This window comes from Benincasa hispida, chromosome 3 (genome assembly GCF_027475165.1).
Source record: "Benincasa hispida cultivar pf3 chromosome 3, pf3_genome.v1.1, whole genome shotgun sequence".
Classification (NCBI taxonomy): Eukaryota; Viridiplantae; Streptophyta; class Magnoliopsida; order Cucurbitales; family Cucurbitaceae; genus Benincasa; species Benincasa hispida.
In genome coordinates, this window is record NC_143480.1 from 33,274,170 (window position 1) to 33,290,668 (window position 16,499).

The 16,499-nt window shown below is 34.0% G+C and overlaps 2 protein-coding genes across 3 annotated transcripts; one reads left to right on the forward strand and one right to left on the reverse strand.

Annotated features, from left to right (window-relative positions):
* The first annotated feature begins 917 nt into the window (after window positions 1-917).
* On the forward strand, window positions 918-6,870 carry LOC120074586 (tRNA(His) guanylyltransferase 1-like). Of its 2 annotated transcripts, none has more exons than XM_039027751.2 (14): window positions 918-1,473; window positions 1,580-1,897; window positions 2,465-2,596; window positions 2,707-2,751; window positions 3,160-3,329; window positions 3,487-3,572; window positions 3,641-3,748; window positions 4,008-4,264; window positions 5,168-5,299; window positions 5,378-5,422; window positions 5,656-5,825; window positions 6,004-6,089; window positions 6,338-6,445; window positions 6,641-6,870. In XM_039027751.2, exons 3-14 carry the CDS (start codon window positions 2,520-2,522, stop codon window positions 6,764-6,766), a joined length of 1,410 nt encoding a protein of 469 aa, XP_038883679.1. In that variant the 5' UTR covers window positions 918-1,473; window positions 1,580-1,897; window positions 2,465-2,519; the 3' UTR covers window positions 6,767-6,870. The 2 variants fall into 2 exon arrangements, with proteins under 2 accessions (XP_038883679.1, XP_038883677.1); XM_039027749.2 differs by having other exon boundaries at window positions 1,580-1,747.
* Window positions 6,871-8,870: 2,000 nt separating this feature from the next.
* Window positions 8,871-12,494, reverse strand: LOC120072622 (Tetratricopeptide repeat (TPR)-like superfamily protein). Its single transcript, XM_039025038.2, has 4 exons — window positions 11,738-12,494; window positions 10,990-11,136; window positions 10,093-10,173; window positions 8,871-9,604 (listed from the first exon to the last, which is right to left on the reverse strand). The coding sequence occupies exons 1-4, from the start codon at window positions 12,410-12,412 to the stop codon at window positions 9,419-9,421; spliced, it is 1,089 nt and encodes a 362-aa protein (XP_038880966.1). The 5' UTR covers window positions 12,413-12,494; the 3' UTR covers window positions 8,871-9,418.
* Window positions 12,495-16,499: the final 4,005 nt, after the last annotated feature.

The following is a 16,499-nucleotide window of genomic DNA, read 5'->3' on the forward strand; positions in this document are numbered from 1 at the left end:
GGTGTTAATACGTAATAGTGATTATTTTGTGGTGTGTCTTGCACAATTTCATTATGTAGAACACTCCTGCTCATATGTCTCTACATGACTGAACTGATCACATCGTTTATGACACTTTATAACATTTGTAACAATCATAAAGCAGTCGTATTCAATAGTATCTCCAGAAATAGGTACCCAACCTAATCCAAGTACTATAGACGGTTTAGGCTATTTTACTCGAACTTGATCAAGTTTATATCTCCACATAAAGTTCAAGTATTCATGACAATAGCCAAGGGTTCGTAGTTTATTGGATTTAAAGTTATTAAACAATCAACAACACTTGTTTGAATAAACTTCATATATGTTTATTGTTTAAAAACTACGAGTTTTGGGACATATAACCCAACAATCGAAACATTATTCAAAATGTCAGATGTAGTGGAGCGAGATAGCGAAGAGCAAAGAGCGAGACAATGAGACAATACTGAGAGTGAGTGAGAGAGAGGAGACCAAGAAGAGAGGGTAAGAGCAAGAAAGAGAAAGTGAGATGTGAGAAAGCGAGAGAGAGGAAATCGAGAGAATGAGGTTGAGAGAGTAAGGAGAGTGAGACGTAAGACAACGGAAAATGAGACAGTGAGAAAGCAAAGCGCAAGAGCGAAAAGTCAATCATGTGTTGAGGTTTCATTTTGGTAATTTCACTTGAATAACGTCAACAAAGGTTTTTTTTTTTTCAAAAAATAGGTCAAAATTTGAAACAAAATTTAGGGTTAGTTAATTATGTAATTACTCCCTGAGAGTAACTTTGGAAACAAATTTGAAAATCTTGAGACATTATTCAAACCTATCTTAAGGACATTTTTGTACCATTTAACCTAAATTAAATAGAATGATGGTTAGATAATTATGTAACTACTCCCTCCAATTACTTTAGGGTTAGTTATTTACACTGCTTCACTTCACGCAAAGACCCCTCTACTTTTCCCTTCTCTCTTGCTTTCGCTCCGCCTTGCGCCGCCGAATGTCTCTCTCTCTCCGCCTTCAGCCGCCGCATCTCTCTCCGAGTCTCTCACTGTCGTCACTACCGTCTCCTTCACCGACCATAAAAAAAACCGATCGCTTGACCGATCAATCATAACCGAACCGAAAAGAACCGTTCCTTTGGACTGATTCGAATCGGACCGAACCGATATACACCTGAAGCTTCCCGTTCCCAGTTACCCTTTGGCGCCCATTTGTGAAATCAGCTGACTGTAACTAGAGTAACGCGCAAATTTCTCGTCTCTCTCTCTTTCGAATCTGCCATTGGTCGACAATTCCTTGTTTGTTTCTCGGAACCTCCATTCCCACGACAAAATATCTTCACCCAGTTCATGGTGACTCTCTCTTGGTAAATTTATATGAAGAAAATTTCGCTCGCGTTCGAATTTGCGGAGAAAACTGAATTTACAGCCTCCTCAAATTTGCGGAGTAAATTTGTCGGGGATATTGGTTTGTTTCTCGCTCTGTGTCATTGATTTTCTCAGAAAATTCTCTGTGCCGAGGTTTTTGAAAATCTATTCCCTCGTTTTTTTTTTTTTTTGTTATTTTTATCCAGGCTAGTTTTGTTAGAAGGCCAGCAACAGCATTTTTTATTGTTTGCTGGATTCGTTGGTGTTCAAATGGCAAACAGTAAGTATGAGTATGTGAAGCTGTTTGAAGTTGATGATGAGGTGATGCTGCCCAATTTGATCGTCGTTCGAGTTGATGGTCTTGATTTTCGAAGGTTTTCTCACTTAGTAATTCAATTTTGGCATTATTGAACTTTCAAGATATCGTGATTGTGATCGTGCTAAGTATAAGAGCATTGAATTTCTGTGGCCTTTTCTGATCTCCTCTTAGTCATTGTCGATGCACGCTTCTTGCTTGCCTGCAGGTGAGATGTTTATAAAATACATCCACCTAAGTGAGGTGATTATGATTACACGAGACTAAATATATGATTAGGCAGAGTAAGTTTATATTTGATAAACCATACTAGGTTGACATAGTGGTCAATAGGAATGATGGTAAATAATAAATGACTTGGAGGAAATCATAAGTTTATATTTGATAAACCATACTAGGTTGACCTAGTGGTCAATAGGAATGATGATAAATATTAAATGACTTAGAGGAGATGGATTCAAGTCGTAATGACCACTACCTAAGATTTGGTTTCCTTAGAGTTTCTTATCAACTAAATGTAGGGGTCAGACGGATATCTCATAAGAATAGTCGAGATGTCTAAGTTGGCCCAAAAATTCATGGTTATATATTAAAAAAGAAAACAAAGGAAAATGATGTTTTAAAAATATACTTCGCCATGTTATGTGCTTTGATCTGTACTATGGGATAAACTTCCTTGTCAATGTTCAAAGGGACTGCCATAACCTTTAGCAAGTGCCCTTTTGTTTATCGTTCATCTCAATATTATTCAGAATATTTTTCCCTTCTTTGGCAGCTTCTCTGAAGTTCATGGATTTGTGAAGCCAAATGACGAAAAGGCTTTAGAGTTGATGAATTGCTGTGCAATGTCCACAATGGAAATGTTTTCAGATGTAATATTTTCATATGGATTTAATGATGAGTACAGGTGTTCAGTTAATTGATTATTATGTTTTCTCCGCCCTTTTAGCTATTTATTAGCAAGTTTGTTGTCTCTTCCTGACATTATATCAATATTGATGATTCTTTGTGCAACAGTTTTGTCTTTAAGAAGACATCAAAATTCTACCAAAGGCGTGCCAGGTTATCCAACTGATTTAAGACCTTTGTTTTGATGTTTTTATGACATTGTTCCCCTGGAATTTAATGTACATGTGATGAAGAAAAATTGCTTTATTCTTTAATGCTAGGCATCATGCACGAGGATTGTTTTTGGCGTGATATTACAATAGGTGTTTGTTTTTTCCTTTTCTTTCTTTTTTTAGGTCTGAGCCAATACTTCTTATTTTTCTAAGATTTGAGAAGTAGATTTGTGTCTAATTAAGCTTTAGGGACTTGAAATTTGTTAATATGATGAAGAATTTTTTTTAGGAGTTGAATAATAGTGTTAGTGTTCCATATCATTTCTGTCATAAAAATAATGTTTCTTTTCATGTATTACTTTTCTTCTTTTGTTGAAATTAATGATGAAATTTGATTGGTCTTATGCAGCAAATTATATTCTCTCGTGGTATCTTTCTTTACCTCAGTATATATAACAAAATGGCAAGAATTCTTTCCTCAAAAGAACTTGAGATACCCACCATCATTTCGTGCACGTGTAGTATGTTGTGCTTCTATAGAAGTTCTTCAAGCATATCTTGCATGGAGACAACAATTCTGTAAGTGGTTGCTTTTTGGTTTGAAAATCCATGATATTCCTAGATCTTGCGGGACCTACAATGAAATTGTTCGCTTTGTGTATGATCTTCAGATGCCTTTTTTGGTTGAGTTGGCAAAAGGTCCTTATTTAAACCTTTCAAATTCACCTTTTCTTAGGTCATATCAGTAACTTGGACAATACATGCTTTTGGAAGCTAGTTGAATGCGGGAAGACAGACAGGGAAGCCCATGATTTTCTGAAGGTAAAATTGTAGTTTTTGGTATTTTGCAAGCTTGTTAACTTCTTAATGTGAATTATCAAATTTTGTAGGTTACAGAGAAGAAAGAGAAGCATGAGCTGCTTTTTCAAAAGTTCAATATTAACTATGCAAATCTTAATGCAATCTTTCGTCAAGGATCCTGCATTTTGACAACAAAGGTTCTGCTCTTTTAGAAGAATTAGAATGTTGATTGATCATTAACTTGATTCTTGTTTTACTTGCATCTAGATTTTACCATATTGTACGCTGAAAGTTCTTGAGACAACAATAAACAGTAAACAAAATTATCTTCCTTACTGTATTGAAGTAATTGTGAAAATCATTGAATATGCGTTTTGTGTTTTGGTTTTTTTCTTCCCGAAAGAATCTGCATCCACTCTCATGGTACACAGTTCTCACAAGTTCTACTTTATGTAGGTTGAATATATTGTGAAGTACCATGAAGATGGCACTCCTGTTAAGAGATTGCGGAGAAAGGCAACAGTGATTCATTCACCAAATATTGCTGGACAAAAATTTTGGAATGAACATTCCATTCTTTTAAAGGAGCTAGGTGCTTTCACAACAAACATTGACAAAATAAATCCAGATTATGTTAGGTCCTTCCAAGCTGAGAACAAACTAATGCCAGCCACATGGATAGTGATAAGAATAGATGGTTGTCATTTTCACAGGTTAGTTTAACAGATGCACCCAATTTTCAATATTCCCTTTTAAAACATACACTCCTTATGCTCAATTCGTGGCTGAAGTTGAAATCTATATTCTAGACTTCTAGTAGAGTTGTTTGATGAAAACCCAAGTAGAATTAGAATAATATTGAAATATAATAGATAAAGTCGTGCAATATAATCCAAGTATTGGAGGTACCTGGAACCTCTTCTCTTGAGTATTCACTCCAAACCTAAATCAATTAAACAATTACTTATCTCGATCTCTTTCCACTCATTCTACTTATAACAAACCCTCACAAACAATTTACCTACCTAATTACTAATATATCCTTAATACCACAAGAACCATAAATAATATTCCTAATTACTCCAGTGACATTCTCATCGTCATTCTTCTAAGTGAATTACCTCTACAATTGGACCTCTCAGTAGACTAGGATATTTATACTTGCAACATACTTCTTCTAGCTTTAATATTTTAGTTTGAAGAAAACAGTTCTCAACTATACTTTATTCTAGCATGAAGAAAACATCGAATGTCCTACATAGTTAAATGGATGGTGTCATGCACCTTCATTTGACCTGTAACCTTATGGCGTATTCTCGATAAGGCTTATTTATTCCAGCCTCCAGGTACTTGAGGTACAAGTTGGAAGAATACACAGTTAGTTCCATTACCATTGGGGTTATAATTTATTAAGGTGTTTTCAGCTTTAGCAGAAAAAATTTTTTTTAGTCATGCATGGTAATCATTCAATTTATGAATAATGATAAATGAGAACATAAAGTCTTGTTTCTTGTTTCAAAAAAGGTAGTTCGGGTACATGGTACACTTTTTTTTAGGAACTCGTTTATTGGAAATTTAACTATGATACTTAAGTGGATTGACTGTGGTTTTGGTAGATTTTCCGAAGTTCACGTGTTTGAAAAGCCAAATGATCAGCAGGCTTTGAATCTTATGAATTCATGTGCAGTGGCTGTGATGGAGAAACTTCCCGACTTGGTCTTCTCCTATGGTGTTAGTGACGAGTACAGGTATTTTGTCTATTTTGACTTTTGTTTCAAATTTCATTTGCCACATCTGTAGACATATTATATGTTTGCAATTTGCAGCTTTGTATTGAAGAAGGATTCTCAAATTTTTGGACGCGGACCTAGGTATGTCTTGTTTCCTATTATATTTCTTGTGCCTTTTTATGCTGCTTTCTAATCCATTAGGTAAATTGAAGTCACAGATGGCTGACCTAGTTTGTAGAGATTGAGATTTAGGATGGATAGGTTTCCGTTGCATTTATAGTATATTTTCTCTTGCATCTATGTAAGTTATATAGGAGGAATTTTAGTCATATATGTATGTCATTTATTGATGCTTCACTCATTCATCCTTGCAGTGAAATAGTGTCCATCATTGTATCATTATTTTCTTCCCTTTATGTAATGAAATGGAGAGAATTCTTCCCACATAAAGAACTGAAGTACCCACCTTCTTTTGATGGACGTGCTGTTTGTTATCCGTCACGGGAGATCCTTCAGGACTATCTAGCATGGAGACAAGTTGATTGTAAGTCCACATTATAAATATTAACCTAATCCTTAGTTTCCACGAAGTTCTTTACTTGGCAAGGATACTCATTCCGTTATTGTTTAATTCATAGGGCTTTAATGAAAATTCAATTTGTCTCTACAGAGTTCCTAATTTATTTGATACCAATTCATTGGTCGTCCCTTTGAGTTTACAGGTCACATAAATAATCAGTATAATACATGTTTCTGGGAGCTTGTTAAGTCTGGAAAAAGTAAAAGTGAAGCTCAAGCCTGTCTCAAGGTGCTAATTTGTTTCATGCTATTTTTGGTTCTATGATGTATCACTCTTTCTTCTTTTTGTTATAGAATGTTACAGTATGGTGGGCCTATTTGAATGACTTTCTAAACCCTTGTTTTAATTTCTTAGAAAGTCGAATAAAACAGGTTTGTAAACGGTACGGTCGTGCTGGCTTGGAATGTTGTGTGATTATATGATATTAGCTAATTTATTCACATTTGTTTAATTGTCTTTTAAATGTTTACATATAGGGTACTCAAGCACAGGAGAAGGAACGCTTGCTTAACTTACAATTCAATATTTCTTATAATGAGTTACCGCTCATGTTTCGCCAAGGTTCTTCTGCATTCTGGGACAAGGTTTGTCCTTTTTCTTTCTTTTTCTTTCTTTTTCTTTTTTCCTATTAGTTGTTTTGTTCGATCATTTTACATTTGCTCTGAACTTGGTTTATGTGATATCATATATTTATGAGTATAGATATTATTTATTTATTATGGTCTCATGTGAACAATCATTTGTATATGTTTCCAAGCGAGGTTGTTTTTGTTGCGCAGAAAAATGTCATAGCGGTGGACAAAAATCCAGATGCTTTGGAAATTTCTAAGAGAAAAATTGTTGTTGTGCATTCTAATATAATTGAGCCTAGTTTTTGGGAAGATCATCCATGGATACTTGACTAAGAAGTATGGCTTATTTAAGGAAGAATCTCTCTCTTTGTAAGGATTGTATAGAAATCTTGATTTTGTTTCTCATTTAGAGAAAATTACTCTTTTGGTGCTTGAAATTTGGACTTCGTTTCTATTCCTAAAGTTTTGAAATTGACATTTTGGTCCTTGAGGTTAAAGAATTATGATAAATGGTAATTATTACCATTACTTTAAGAAACTAAGCTTTCATGAATAAAATGTATAACAGCATACAATACCATTCATGTTTAAATAGGAAATACACGCAACAAACATTGCTGAACGACGTCAGGGGTGGTTTGTTTCACAGGTTTTCTCGTAGAATTTATGTATAATATCCTTATTTATTTAATCACATAGGTTTTTTAATATCCTACAAAAGGGCGTGATTTTTATGCCTGAAAGATTACCAGTAAACATGTAGTTTAATCAATTAATCATTGTTATTAATTTTAATTAATTATTAAATATATATATCTTAATTAGAGTTAATAAATTTCAACTAATATCTTTACCATTAATATTTTATGTTATCTTAATTATTTATTTTAAATTATTATTATTATTATTAATGTTTGGATTAATTTATAATAATTTAATTATTTTTAGTAATTAATTTAGGAGATTTTCAAAAATAGAAAAATAAATGAAACTATTTACACAAAATAGCAAAATTTAATTTCTTGATAGAGACTTATAGAAGTCTATTAATGTCTAGCTGTGATAGAACGGCTAGAAGTCTATCATTGATACTATAGTGACAAATTTATCAATAAATAGGCGTTGATAGAAGTCTATCAATATTTTTTTGTTATTTTTTTAAATAGTTTGACATTTCATTTATCAGTGAAATTTTCTCTTAATTTAAATTAATTAACTATGTTTAATAAATGTTTAATATAAAAGTATTGATTTTTTTATTGATTAAATAATACTAAATTTATTTGATGACTACAATAATCGGTCTCTAGTATGTAATTAAGTAATTATTTAATTTTGATTTCTATATACAAAATTAGTAAATTAGACATATATATTTAACTTCTAGATATTATTTATCATGCATATCAAAACTCAAACATTTAAATCTCAAATATTTAATATTTATACCCATAAGACAATGTTTGCAATCTAAATGGGTCGAAAACGCCATGGATAGGTTGGTTGTCACATTGACTACCATTTAGACACAAATTTGAAGGGTTATATATTTATTAGACAAAATTAAAAGTTCAATGATAAAATTGACTAAAAGTACAAGGACTAAGCTTATAATTGCATTTAATGATATTTGAGGTAGGGAATCGAGTCTTTAATCTCGAAGTTTATAGTATAAACTTATGGCATAGTGTATCGTTATAATAGTTAAAATATCAATCTTATTTAAAATGTGACATGTTAATATGCCACATCACTTGTTTGACTAATAGTCAAACTAACATAAAGTCCATTTTGAACCTTTTTTATATTTCATGGACTAAAGCCTCTCAATTAACCTTTTAATTTGTAGCTATTTAATTTTTTATTTAGTAGATTTGGTCTCAAATAAGTATATTCACACATTCAATTAATTAATTAAAACTTAATAATTTTTTCATTAAATTATTATGTACAAGAATTAAATGGTAGATATTAAAGCTCAAAAAAAATATAAAAACTAAATCAATACAAAGTTCTTAAGAATACTTATTTTGCACTGTAAATTATTCTTTTAAAGCTTAACATGGAATGGGAGACTTCAATCATTTGATATTGAAATTGATAACACATACCAGTTAAACTATGGTCACTTTTAGCTTTAAAAACGTTTTTTCAAGCATTTAGAAGATTATTTCAAAGGAACCTTATATGTTCAAAACCCTTGTGGGGAACTACTCTGTGAATTTTTTATTTTGAATGATCGCATCTCTATTGACAATAGCAACAAATTGTGCAATAAAACAGGGTACATCTTATGTTGTTATGTGCACAGAAAGGTCTTCCCTTACACCCCACCCCTCTTTTTTTTTTTCTAAAAATTGAGCTGCTCGGGAGATTTGCTACTGAAGAACAAAGCAATGGCTAAGACTCATTAGTGAACATAGATCATAGAGATCTCTGATCCAAGAAAGCTGGCGTCAGGTTTCATCAACTGACCATAAAAATCCTAGACTCAGATCATCAGAACTCTCAGGAATGGAAAAGAACTATGGGAGAGTACAGCATAATATTAGGTCTGTTTAGTCACTGATTTACATAAAATTCAACTTAAATAGCTATTTTGAGGCAACCATTCCTCCACTGAGCTCTATGTTGTCATCAAAAAGCTCCAGATAATCTCCATTTCAAGTCTGTTTTCTCCATCATATTGCTGAACCAAATTTTGAAATAAAGAACTAGATTCAGAGCAACCATTCATGTACTGTCTTTCTTGGTCGTTCTCATCAAACACCCGATACCATCTCCATTATCAGTTTTTATTTTAGCAAATTACAACTTGATTTCACTGCCAACGAACACCCTCACTCAACAACTTTTGCCTGCTTGACATGGCTGCACAAGCAGGCTTAACTATAGAGTTTTAGTAGGATCGGCTGCATTGACATAGGTATGATCACATTTGAAACACTCTCAAACTAATAACCAGAGAACCTTTTTTTCTTGGCTTCACTTCTTGTGCATGAATTCAGCATCAAATTCCTTCTGAAATTGTTCCCGAGATGCAGTCATAGCTGCCAACACGACGTCGTCAATAAATTCCCTTTGAGGAAATTCATCAGGTACAAGGGCCCGATATGCCTCAAACTGCTCTGCCGCTTCCTTTTTTTTGTCCAGCAGACTGTATATAATTCCCTGCAAGACATGCATATAGTTAGATAATCTTCGTTTCAGTATTTCATCCTTTCCCCCAAAGACGATTTCCCTCTTCAATAAGCCAGTAACTACATTTTTCTTCCTATAAGATGCTTGGCTAAATCTTAAGTAAGGATTGAACCTTCTTCCGAGATCTACTCTTTCATTTTCATCTTACTGTTCCCACTCATCAATTCTCTATTCATATCATTCAGTTGGATAAAACCTATAACATACATAATCAATGTGCCAAGTACAAACAACCCTACCTTTGGTGCAGATCTTTTCTTTTGGTCGAAATGAATGCTAATAGTCTCAAAATATCCTTTACCAGTTCTTGACAAAGAAAAAGTAGAGTTTCCTCCATATTTATGTGACACATAAGTAGCTTAGTATAGTAAGCTGGGCCATTAAGCATGTAGTGTGGAGATGGCTTAATCCAAAATTATGATAAAAAGAGGTAGGTTGTCTGCAAAATATGTCAGAACCTGGCAAAGATAGGGTCGAAAATCCCTTGGGTTTTCATCGACAAGATCTTGAAACTTCTTCAAGCCCTCTTCTAGTTCCCCCTGAAAGACATAAATACTTTGTTGGACAAGAATCCAGAGAATCAAGGTGGAAAATTAGAAATTCTCCAATACTTGAAGGTTCAAAATAATTGCAGAAAAGCTCACCAATTGGTAATCGATTAATAATAATAATAATAATAATAAATAAATAAATAAATAAGAGTAGTTTTAAAAAGCAAGAGAAGGACTCTATCTATAGGCTACTTAACAAGCGAGATCTAAATTGCCATTGCCATCACTACATTTCCATAAAAGTTATGTGATTTCTCTCTAGCATTTCAAGCAATCTGTGTTGACCAGCAAAATCTTAGTTTTATGTCTTTACCCATGAAACAGTATCGATTAGAAAGAATGAAAGAAACTTTACAGCGCTTTGAGGATTATACCACCTAGACCAAAATAAATAATAAAATAATAATAAAAAAAAAGGAATACATGATATTTTTTTTATCTTGTACTTGTCAATATACAGTCCACTCTTTCATAACTTTAGTTTTTAACAACTTTTTGGAGTACTTTAAATGCATATAACCACAGCCAGTTGGATAAGTTTCCAATACCAGGCATCCAAACATTTGCACCCTTCTATGTAGAAAAATACAGTTTAAGAAGCAGGAAACCCCAATAGGTTGAACATAGTGAGAAACAAAAACATGGACTCAACCAAAAAGTTAAGGGTTCAAACAGGAAACATATAAGGGCCTGTTTGAATCGTCTTTCTAAATGCTGATAAAAGTGTTTTCAAATAAAAGAAAAAGTATTTTTAAGCGTTTAGAAAGTCAATCCAAACATACTCTAAATATAAATACAAATGACCTTCACAACATGCATTTGAGCAATTAATATCCCGATGCTCCTCTGCTCAGTAAGTTTTTTCTCATCACGAGCAATAGCTAGAGCCTTATTGAGCATCTCAAAGACAGATTCACCTTCATTGTTCTTGTGCATCACTAAGGCCAGACCCTGGAGAAAGTGCAAATTGAAATATTCTAATTAAGCATTGACAAACCTTCTTAAAGACATTGTGGAAAGCTATAGAAAGTTGCAATCCACAGACGAGATGACAATATTAAAGTTTTCATTGCATACTAACATATTAGTTAGTATCTTCCCGTGAGGGAAAGGCTTCTGAAGCAGTATCATTATATCATGCCCGAATGTCGCATATGGGACTGAAGAATATAAATTCCCTTCACAGCTACAATACATTCAGAAAATTTCGCGAGCTTGATGAAATAATTCAACTTAAAATAAAACTACAGGGAAAAAGGCATATCAACTTTTCTCATAGAAGTCATTTCCTATCAGTTATTGATCGAAAAACTTGTGTCTTAACATTACTTTCAAATTTCAACAATAAGAATTCATCTTATTCGCAACCACCCTGGTCAGTTCAGGATTGAATTTTCATCGTATTGGTTTTGTACTTTGATAACATCTTCATTTACGCAAGTACACTAAAATTTCCAGCTTGAACTCACACCACATCACATAAAAACGAAAACGACCAGTCTAAAGAAACATAAATCTATTTTCCTATCACACAGTCAAGCAAAAACCTTACATGCAGAGCTCTAACCAAAAGTGGTTTCTTCTCCAGAATTTCCATGAACAATGTTTTAGCCGTGTCCAGCTGCCCGAATGTCTCATAATAAAGAGCCAACAAAAGCCTCCATTCAACCTCATCCGGCTCAAGATCAATCAACCTCTTAACGTACTTAATAGCCTCCTCTGTCTTTCCACTCCTCATTTTCCCGTACAAAACAGCTTTCAGAGTATCAATATTACTTGGATCATGCTCCAAGATCCTCTCCCTCATCTCCTCTTCACTATCCTCCTCTAGAGCTTGAGATTTTTCAGCCATTGTTGGGTTTTTGCTGCTTGTCTGAGTAGGCAATGCCCTTGCATATCTTACATTAAAACAACCCATGAAGATAAATGACCCAACAAGAAAACCCACAAATCTTTCAACGTAATGTTTGTGAATTTTTATCTGGGTTGATGTAGAACGACGTATATCGGACTCAGAGAGGTTTGAGAAGGGAGGATTGTGAATAGGGGAATGAAAATTTTTCGCAGCTGAATAGAACAAGCTTTGGGAGGTTGGTTTGTGATTCTTCTGAAGAATGCTAAATCGACAGTTAGGCAATGCCCGGACATTGTAGCTTGAGAATTTGGGTCCGTGAAGAAGTTCAATTTGAGAAGAAACTGAGAAAGCTGAAGTTGAAGTTGAACCCATTTCTGCCGAATACCCGAACGATTACCTGGGTTCGTTTCTTACACTCTTTAGATATGCATTTCGTTAACAAATTATGAAGGCTCGTTTGGTATCCATATTAAGCATAGACACTACTTTTAACTTCAAACATCTTTCTTTTATTATCTATCCTTTTTTTATCGATAGTTAAAAAAGAAGTTTAATTTTGATAACTAAAACAAAAGTAACTTTTAAAAAATTATTTTTGTTTTTTAAAATTTAGATAAAAATTTAATAATTGTACTTAAAATGTGCAGATCATGATAAGAAATATGAATGTTATACATTTAATATTTAAAACTAAATGGTTATCAAATGAGACCTAATTTTTTTTTTTAATTTGGGGTCAAAGCTAAGTAAAAGCGAGTATAGCTCCAGCTCAACTGGCATACGATTCTGTTAGAAACCAAAAGATAATAGTTCGAATTTTTTACCTCCTATTATACTAAAAACTCTAAATTCAATGTTTAAAAATTGCTTTTCTTGTCATAATTATAACCACCGTCAAAGTCTTCACTCTTGATAAGTTAAAATATATCAATTAATTATTTGAGAACATTGATAGGAAATAGACCAATTTAACAACGAATTTCAACTAATTGTTATGGAATTTGAGCTAATTATCAACAACACCTCGTATCAAGTTTTCTTATATTATACTAAAAACTTTGTGAAAGATAATAATTTCAAATAGAGCATCCACGGCTAGTTTTCTTCACAACAACTTTCATAACAGACATGTAAATTCATATATATATATATATATATATAGTTGTTACATTTGCTTTTGTTTAACTTTACATTCTGTCTACAAAATCTGTAAAAAGAAAGGGAAAAAAAACTTATCTCTGAATATACTTCAATAAAGATCATCTACCTTCCCGTGGACGTGGGCTCTGAATTAGACCAAACCACGTACATGCTTTTGTTCATCTTCTCTTCTTCTTTCTTTTCTTCAATTTGCATGTGTAAATTGATCCTTCGATCTCTGTAAATCACGCAGGAACACAAAGAGAAGGCTGAGAAGGTTTGAGAGCTTTTCTGGAATTTTGAGAGAAAAGAAAGAGAAGAAATTGTTACCAAAATGATTTTTGGTCGGCTTCAACATTTCCCAATGATCGTCAATAATGGAATAATCCACGTGTAGTTGAGGCAGCTGAGAGGTGTGGCTCTCTGTGATCCTTTCGTTCTACCAACCTCTATTCATTTGGGCTGAAATTCCTCACTTTGTGGGCCTGAAGTCAAAACAAAAACCCAACAATCTGGTATTAGAGCAAAAAGACATTTAAAGATTTCAATTCTTGAACTATCAAGATCACAAGATTCACACAAGATGGCAGTAGTAAGGTATGAGGTAGAGAAATTCGATGGTAAAGGGGATTTTGGTCTCTGGAAGGCAAAAATCAGAGACATTCTTGGTCAGCAAAAGGCTCAAAAGGCCCTAATGGATCCATCCACTCTCCCAAACACTGCGACAACCCAAGAAAAATAAGATTGAGAGCTAGTAGCCTATGGTACGTTAGTCCTAAACCTTAGTGATAATGTTTTGAGGCAAGTTATTGATCAAGAGACTGCCTATAGGATTTGGACAAAGTTGGAAGACTTATATGCCACTAGAGATCTTCCTAATAAAATGTACCTTAGGGAGAAAATTTTCACCTTTAAAATGGATTCATCAAAGACTCTTTCTGATAATCTAGATGAATAAAAGATTGTTACTAAATTTAAGAATCTTGGGGAGTAGGAGACGAGAACGAAGCATATGTACTTTTGAATTCCCTACCCAAATCCTACAAGGGAATTAAAAATGCTTTGAAGTATGGAAGGGATATCTATTGATGCAATAATTTGCCCTAAGAACTAAGGAACTTGAGTTGCAAGTAGTTAAGAAGGAATAACCGAATGGAGAAGGATTGTTTGTAAAAGAAAAATTCAAACCAAATCAAACTAAAGATAGAAAACAGTCACAAACAGATGAAAACAAGCCAAAGCACAAAATTAAGTGTAAATATTGCAAAAATAAGGGGCATTTAATAAAAAAATTACTTCATCCTCAAAAAGAAAAATCAAGAGAAGGAAAAAAAAAGTCCAAAGGCAAGCAGCCTGAAGCCTCTGTAGTAGAAAGCTCCAACATTTACTCTGATGTTTTAGCTTTCCTTTAACTCTTGACAAGGTCACCTATGTTAACCCCTTTGGAAAACATGATTGGGTTTTGGACTCCGGATGCACTTACCATATGACACCTATGAGGTCCTGGTTTAATTCCTACAAAAAGATAGATGGAGAAAAGGTTTACATGGGGAACGACCAAGGCTATAAAATTGAAGGCATTGGGTTAGTCTCCATGAAACTCAAAGATGGGACTACAAATTTCTGAGGAATGTAAGACATAAGAGAAACCTAATCTCCCTTGGAATGCTAGATGCAGTAGAGTGTGAATACATGGGCAAGGGTGGAACCCTTGAGGTCCTTAAAGACTCTAAGGTACGTAGTTCTCGTTGGGGAAAAAGTCAATGACTTGTTTATAGTCAGAGGTATAGAAATGACGAAAGGGGCATATGTTGCCACACCAAATGACATGACAGAAGCTGATGTATAGCATAAAAGACTGTCTCACATAAGTGCCAAGGGGCTAGAAGCTTTGTCTAAACAGGGAATTCTACCCAAAGGAATCTTAGACAAGTTAACCTTCTGTGAACACTGTGTTTTGGAGAAAGTAACTAGACACAGCTTTACCAAAGCACACCGTTCAACTAAGGCAATCTTAGACTATATTCACTTATACCTTTGGGATCCAGTTCAAACTCTTAGCCTAAGTGGTTCAAGATATCTACTTTCTTTTATAGATGACTTCTCAAGGAAAAGCTGGGTTTTCTTTCTTAAATCTAAAGACCAAGTGTTTAATAAATTTAAAGAATGGAAACTCATGATTGAGAAGCAAACCTCTAAGGAAATCAAATATCTAAGGACAGAAATGGGTTAAAGTTTTGTAGTGAAAAGTTAAATTTTGTAAGGAATCAGGCATAACCAGGCATAGGACAGTTAGACATACACCCCAACAAAATGGGGTAGCTAAGAGACTCAATAGGACCATTATGGAAAGGGCCAGATGTTTACTCTCAGATGCCATACTTAGTGAGAAGTATTGGGCTAAAGTTGCTAACTATGTTAATTACACTTTAAATAGGTGCCCACATACATCCCTAAACTTTATGACCCTTGAAGAAAAATGGACAAAACATCCTCCTAACTTAGATAACCTAAGAGTATTTGGATATGTTGGTTATATACATCAAAATCAGGGAAAACTAAAGTCTAGGGCTGTGAAATGTATGTTTGTTGGGTTCACTGAAGATGTAGAGAGATTTAAAATGTGTAACTCTGCTGAGAAAAGGTTTGTAGTCAGTAAGGATATTACCTTCAGGGAAAGGTAAATGTTCATGCAAAAGGAAAAGACTACAATTGAGATACCTAAAAGCCCTTCAACTAGGATTGAGGTGAAGGCCCCAAAAGACAAATCCACAGATCATGACTCTCCAATGAATCAGAAGAAGAAGAGGATATTAGAGAACAACAGGAAGAAACCACTGAAACACAACTTGATTTGAGTCAATACTCTCCAGCAAGGGATAGGTAGAGAAGAGTGATTGTTCCACCAGCTAGGTACACTGAAACAGACTATATGAACCTAGTTTTAAATGCAACCATAGCTCCAAGTGACTAGGAACCAGTTAATTTTGAGGAGGTAGTAAGTTGCCCTGATGCTAGGAACTGGATTGAAACTATGTGTGAAGAAATGCAATCACTAAGTGTTAATGACACTTGGACTTTAGCTCCTCTTCCTAAATGATGCAAAGCAATAACATCTAAGTGGATCTACAAATCAAAGGAGGGTTCTTCTAAGGATAAAAAGCCAAGGTACAAAGCAAGGTTAGTGCCCAAAGGTTTCACTCAGAGGGAAGGTATTGACTACTCTGGAATTTTTTCACCAGCAGTTAAGCAAACATCTATCAGACTCTTACTATCTTTGGTTGCTCAATACAATCTTGAACTAGATTAGCTAGATGTT

Bases quoted from the DNA above. Each gene is read 5' to 3' on its own strand.
- LOC120074586 (XM_039027749.2), top strand. From the start codon at position 1,644: ATGGCAAACAGTAAGTATGAGTATGTGAAGCTGTTTGAAGTTGATGAT. The intron at 5,826-6,003 runs GTAAGTCCACAT...TTGAGTTTACAG, and splicing joins AGCATGGAGACAAGTTGATT to GTCACATAAATAATCAGTAT. The intron at 6,446-6,640 runs GTTTGTCCTTTT...TTTGTTGCGCAG, and splicing joins CTTCTGCATTCTGGGACAAG to AAAAATGTCATAGCGGTGGA.
- LOC120072622 (XM_039025038.2), bottom strand. From the start codon at position 12,412: ATGGGTTCAACTTCAACTTCAGCTTTCTCAGTTTCTTCTCAAATTGAA. The intron at 10,174-10,989 runs GTCATTTGTATT...TATGTCTTTCAG, and splicing joins CTCAAATGCATGTTGTGAAG to GGGGAACTAGAAGAGGGCTT. The intron at 9,605-10,092 runs GTTCTGACATAT...CATGTCTTGCAG, and splicing joins TTCGACCCTATCTTTGCCAG to GGAATTATATACAGTCTGCT.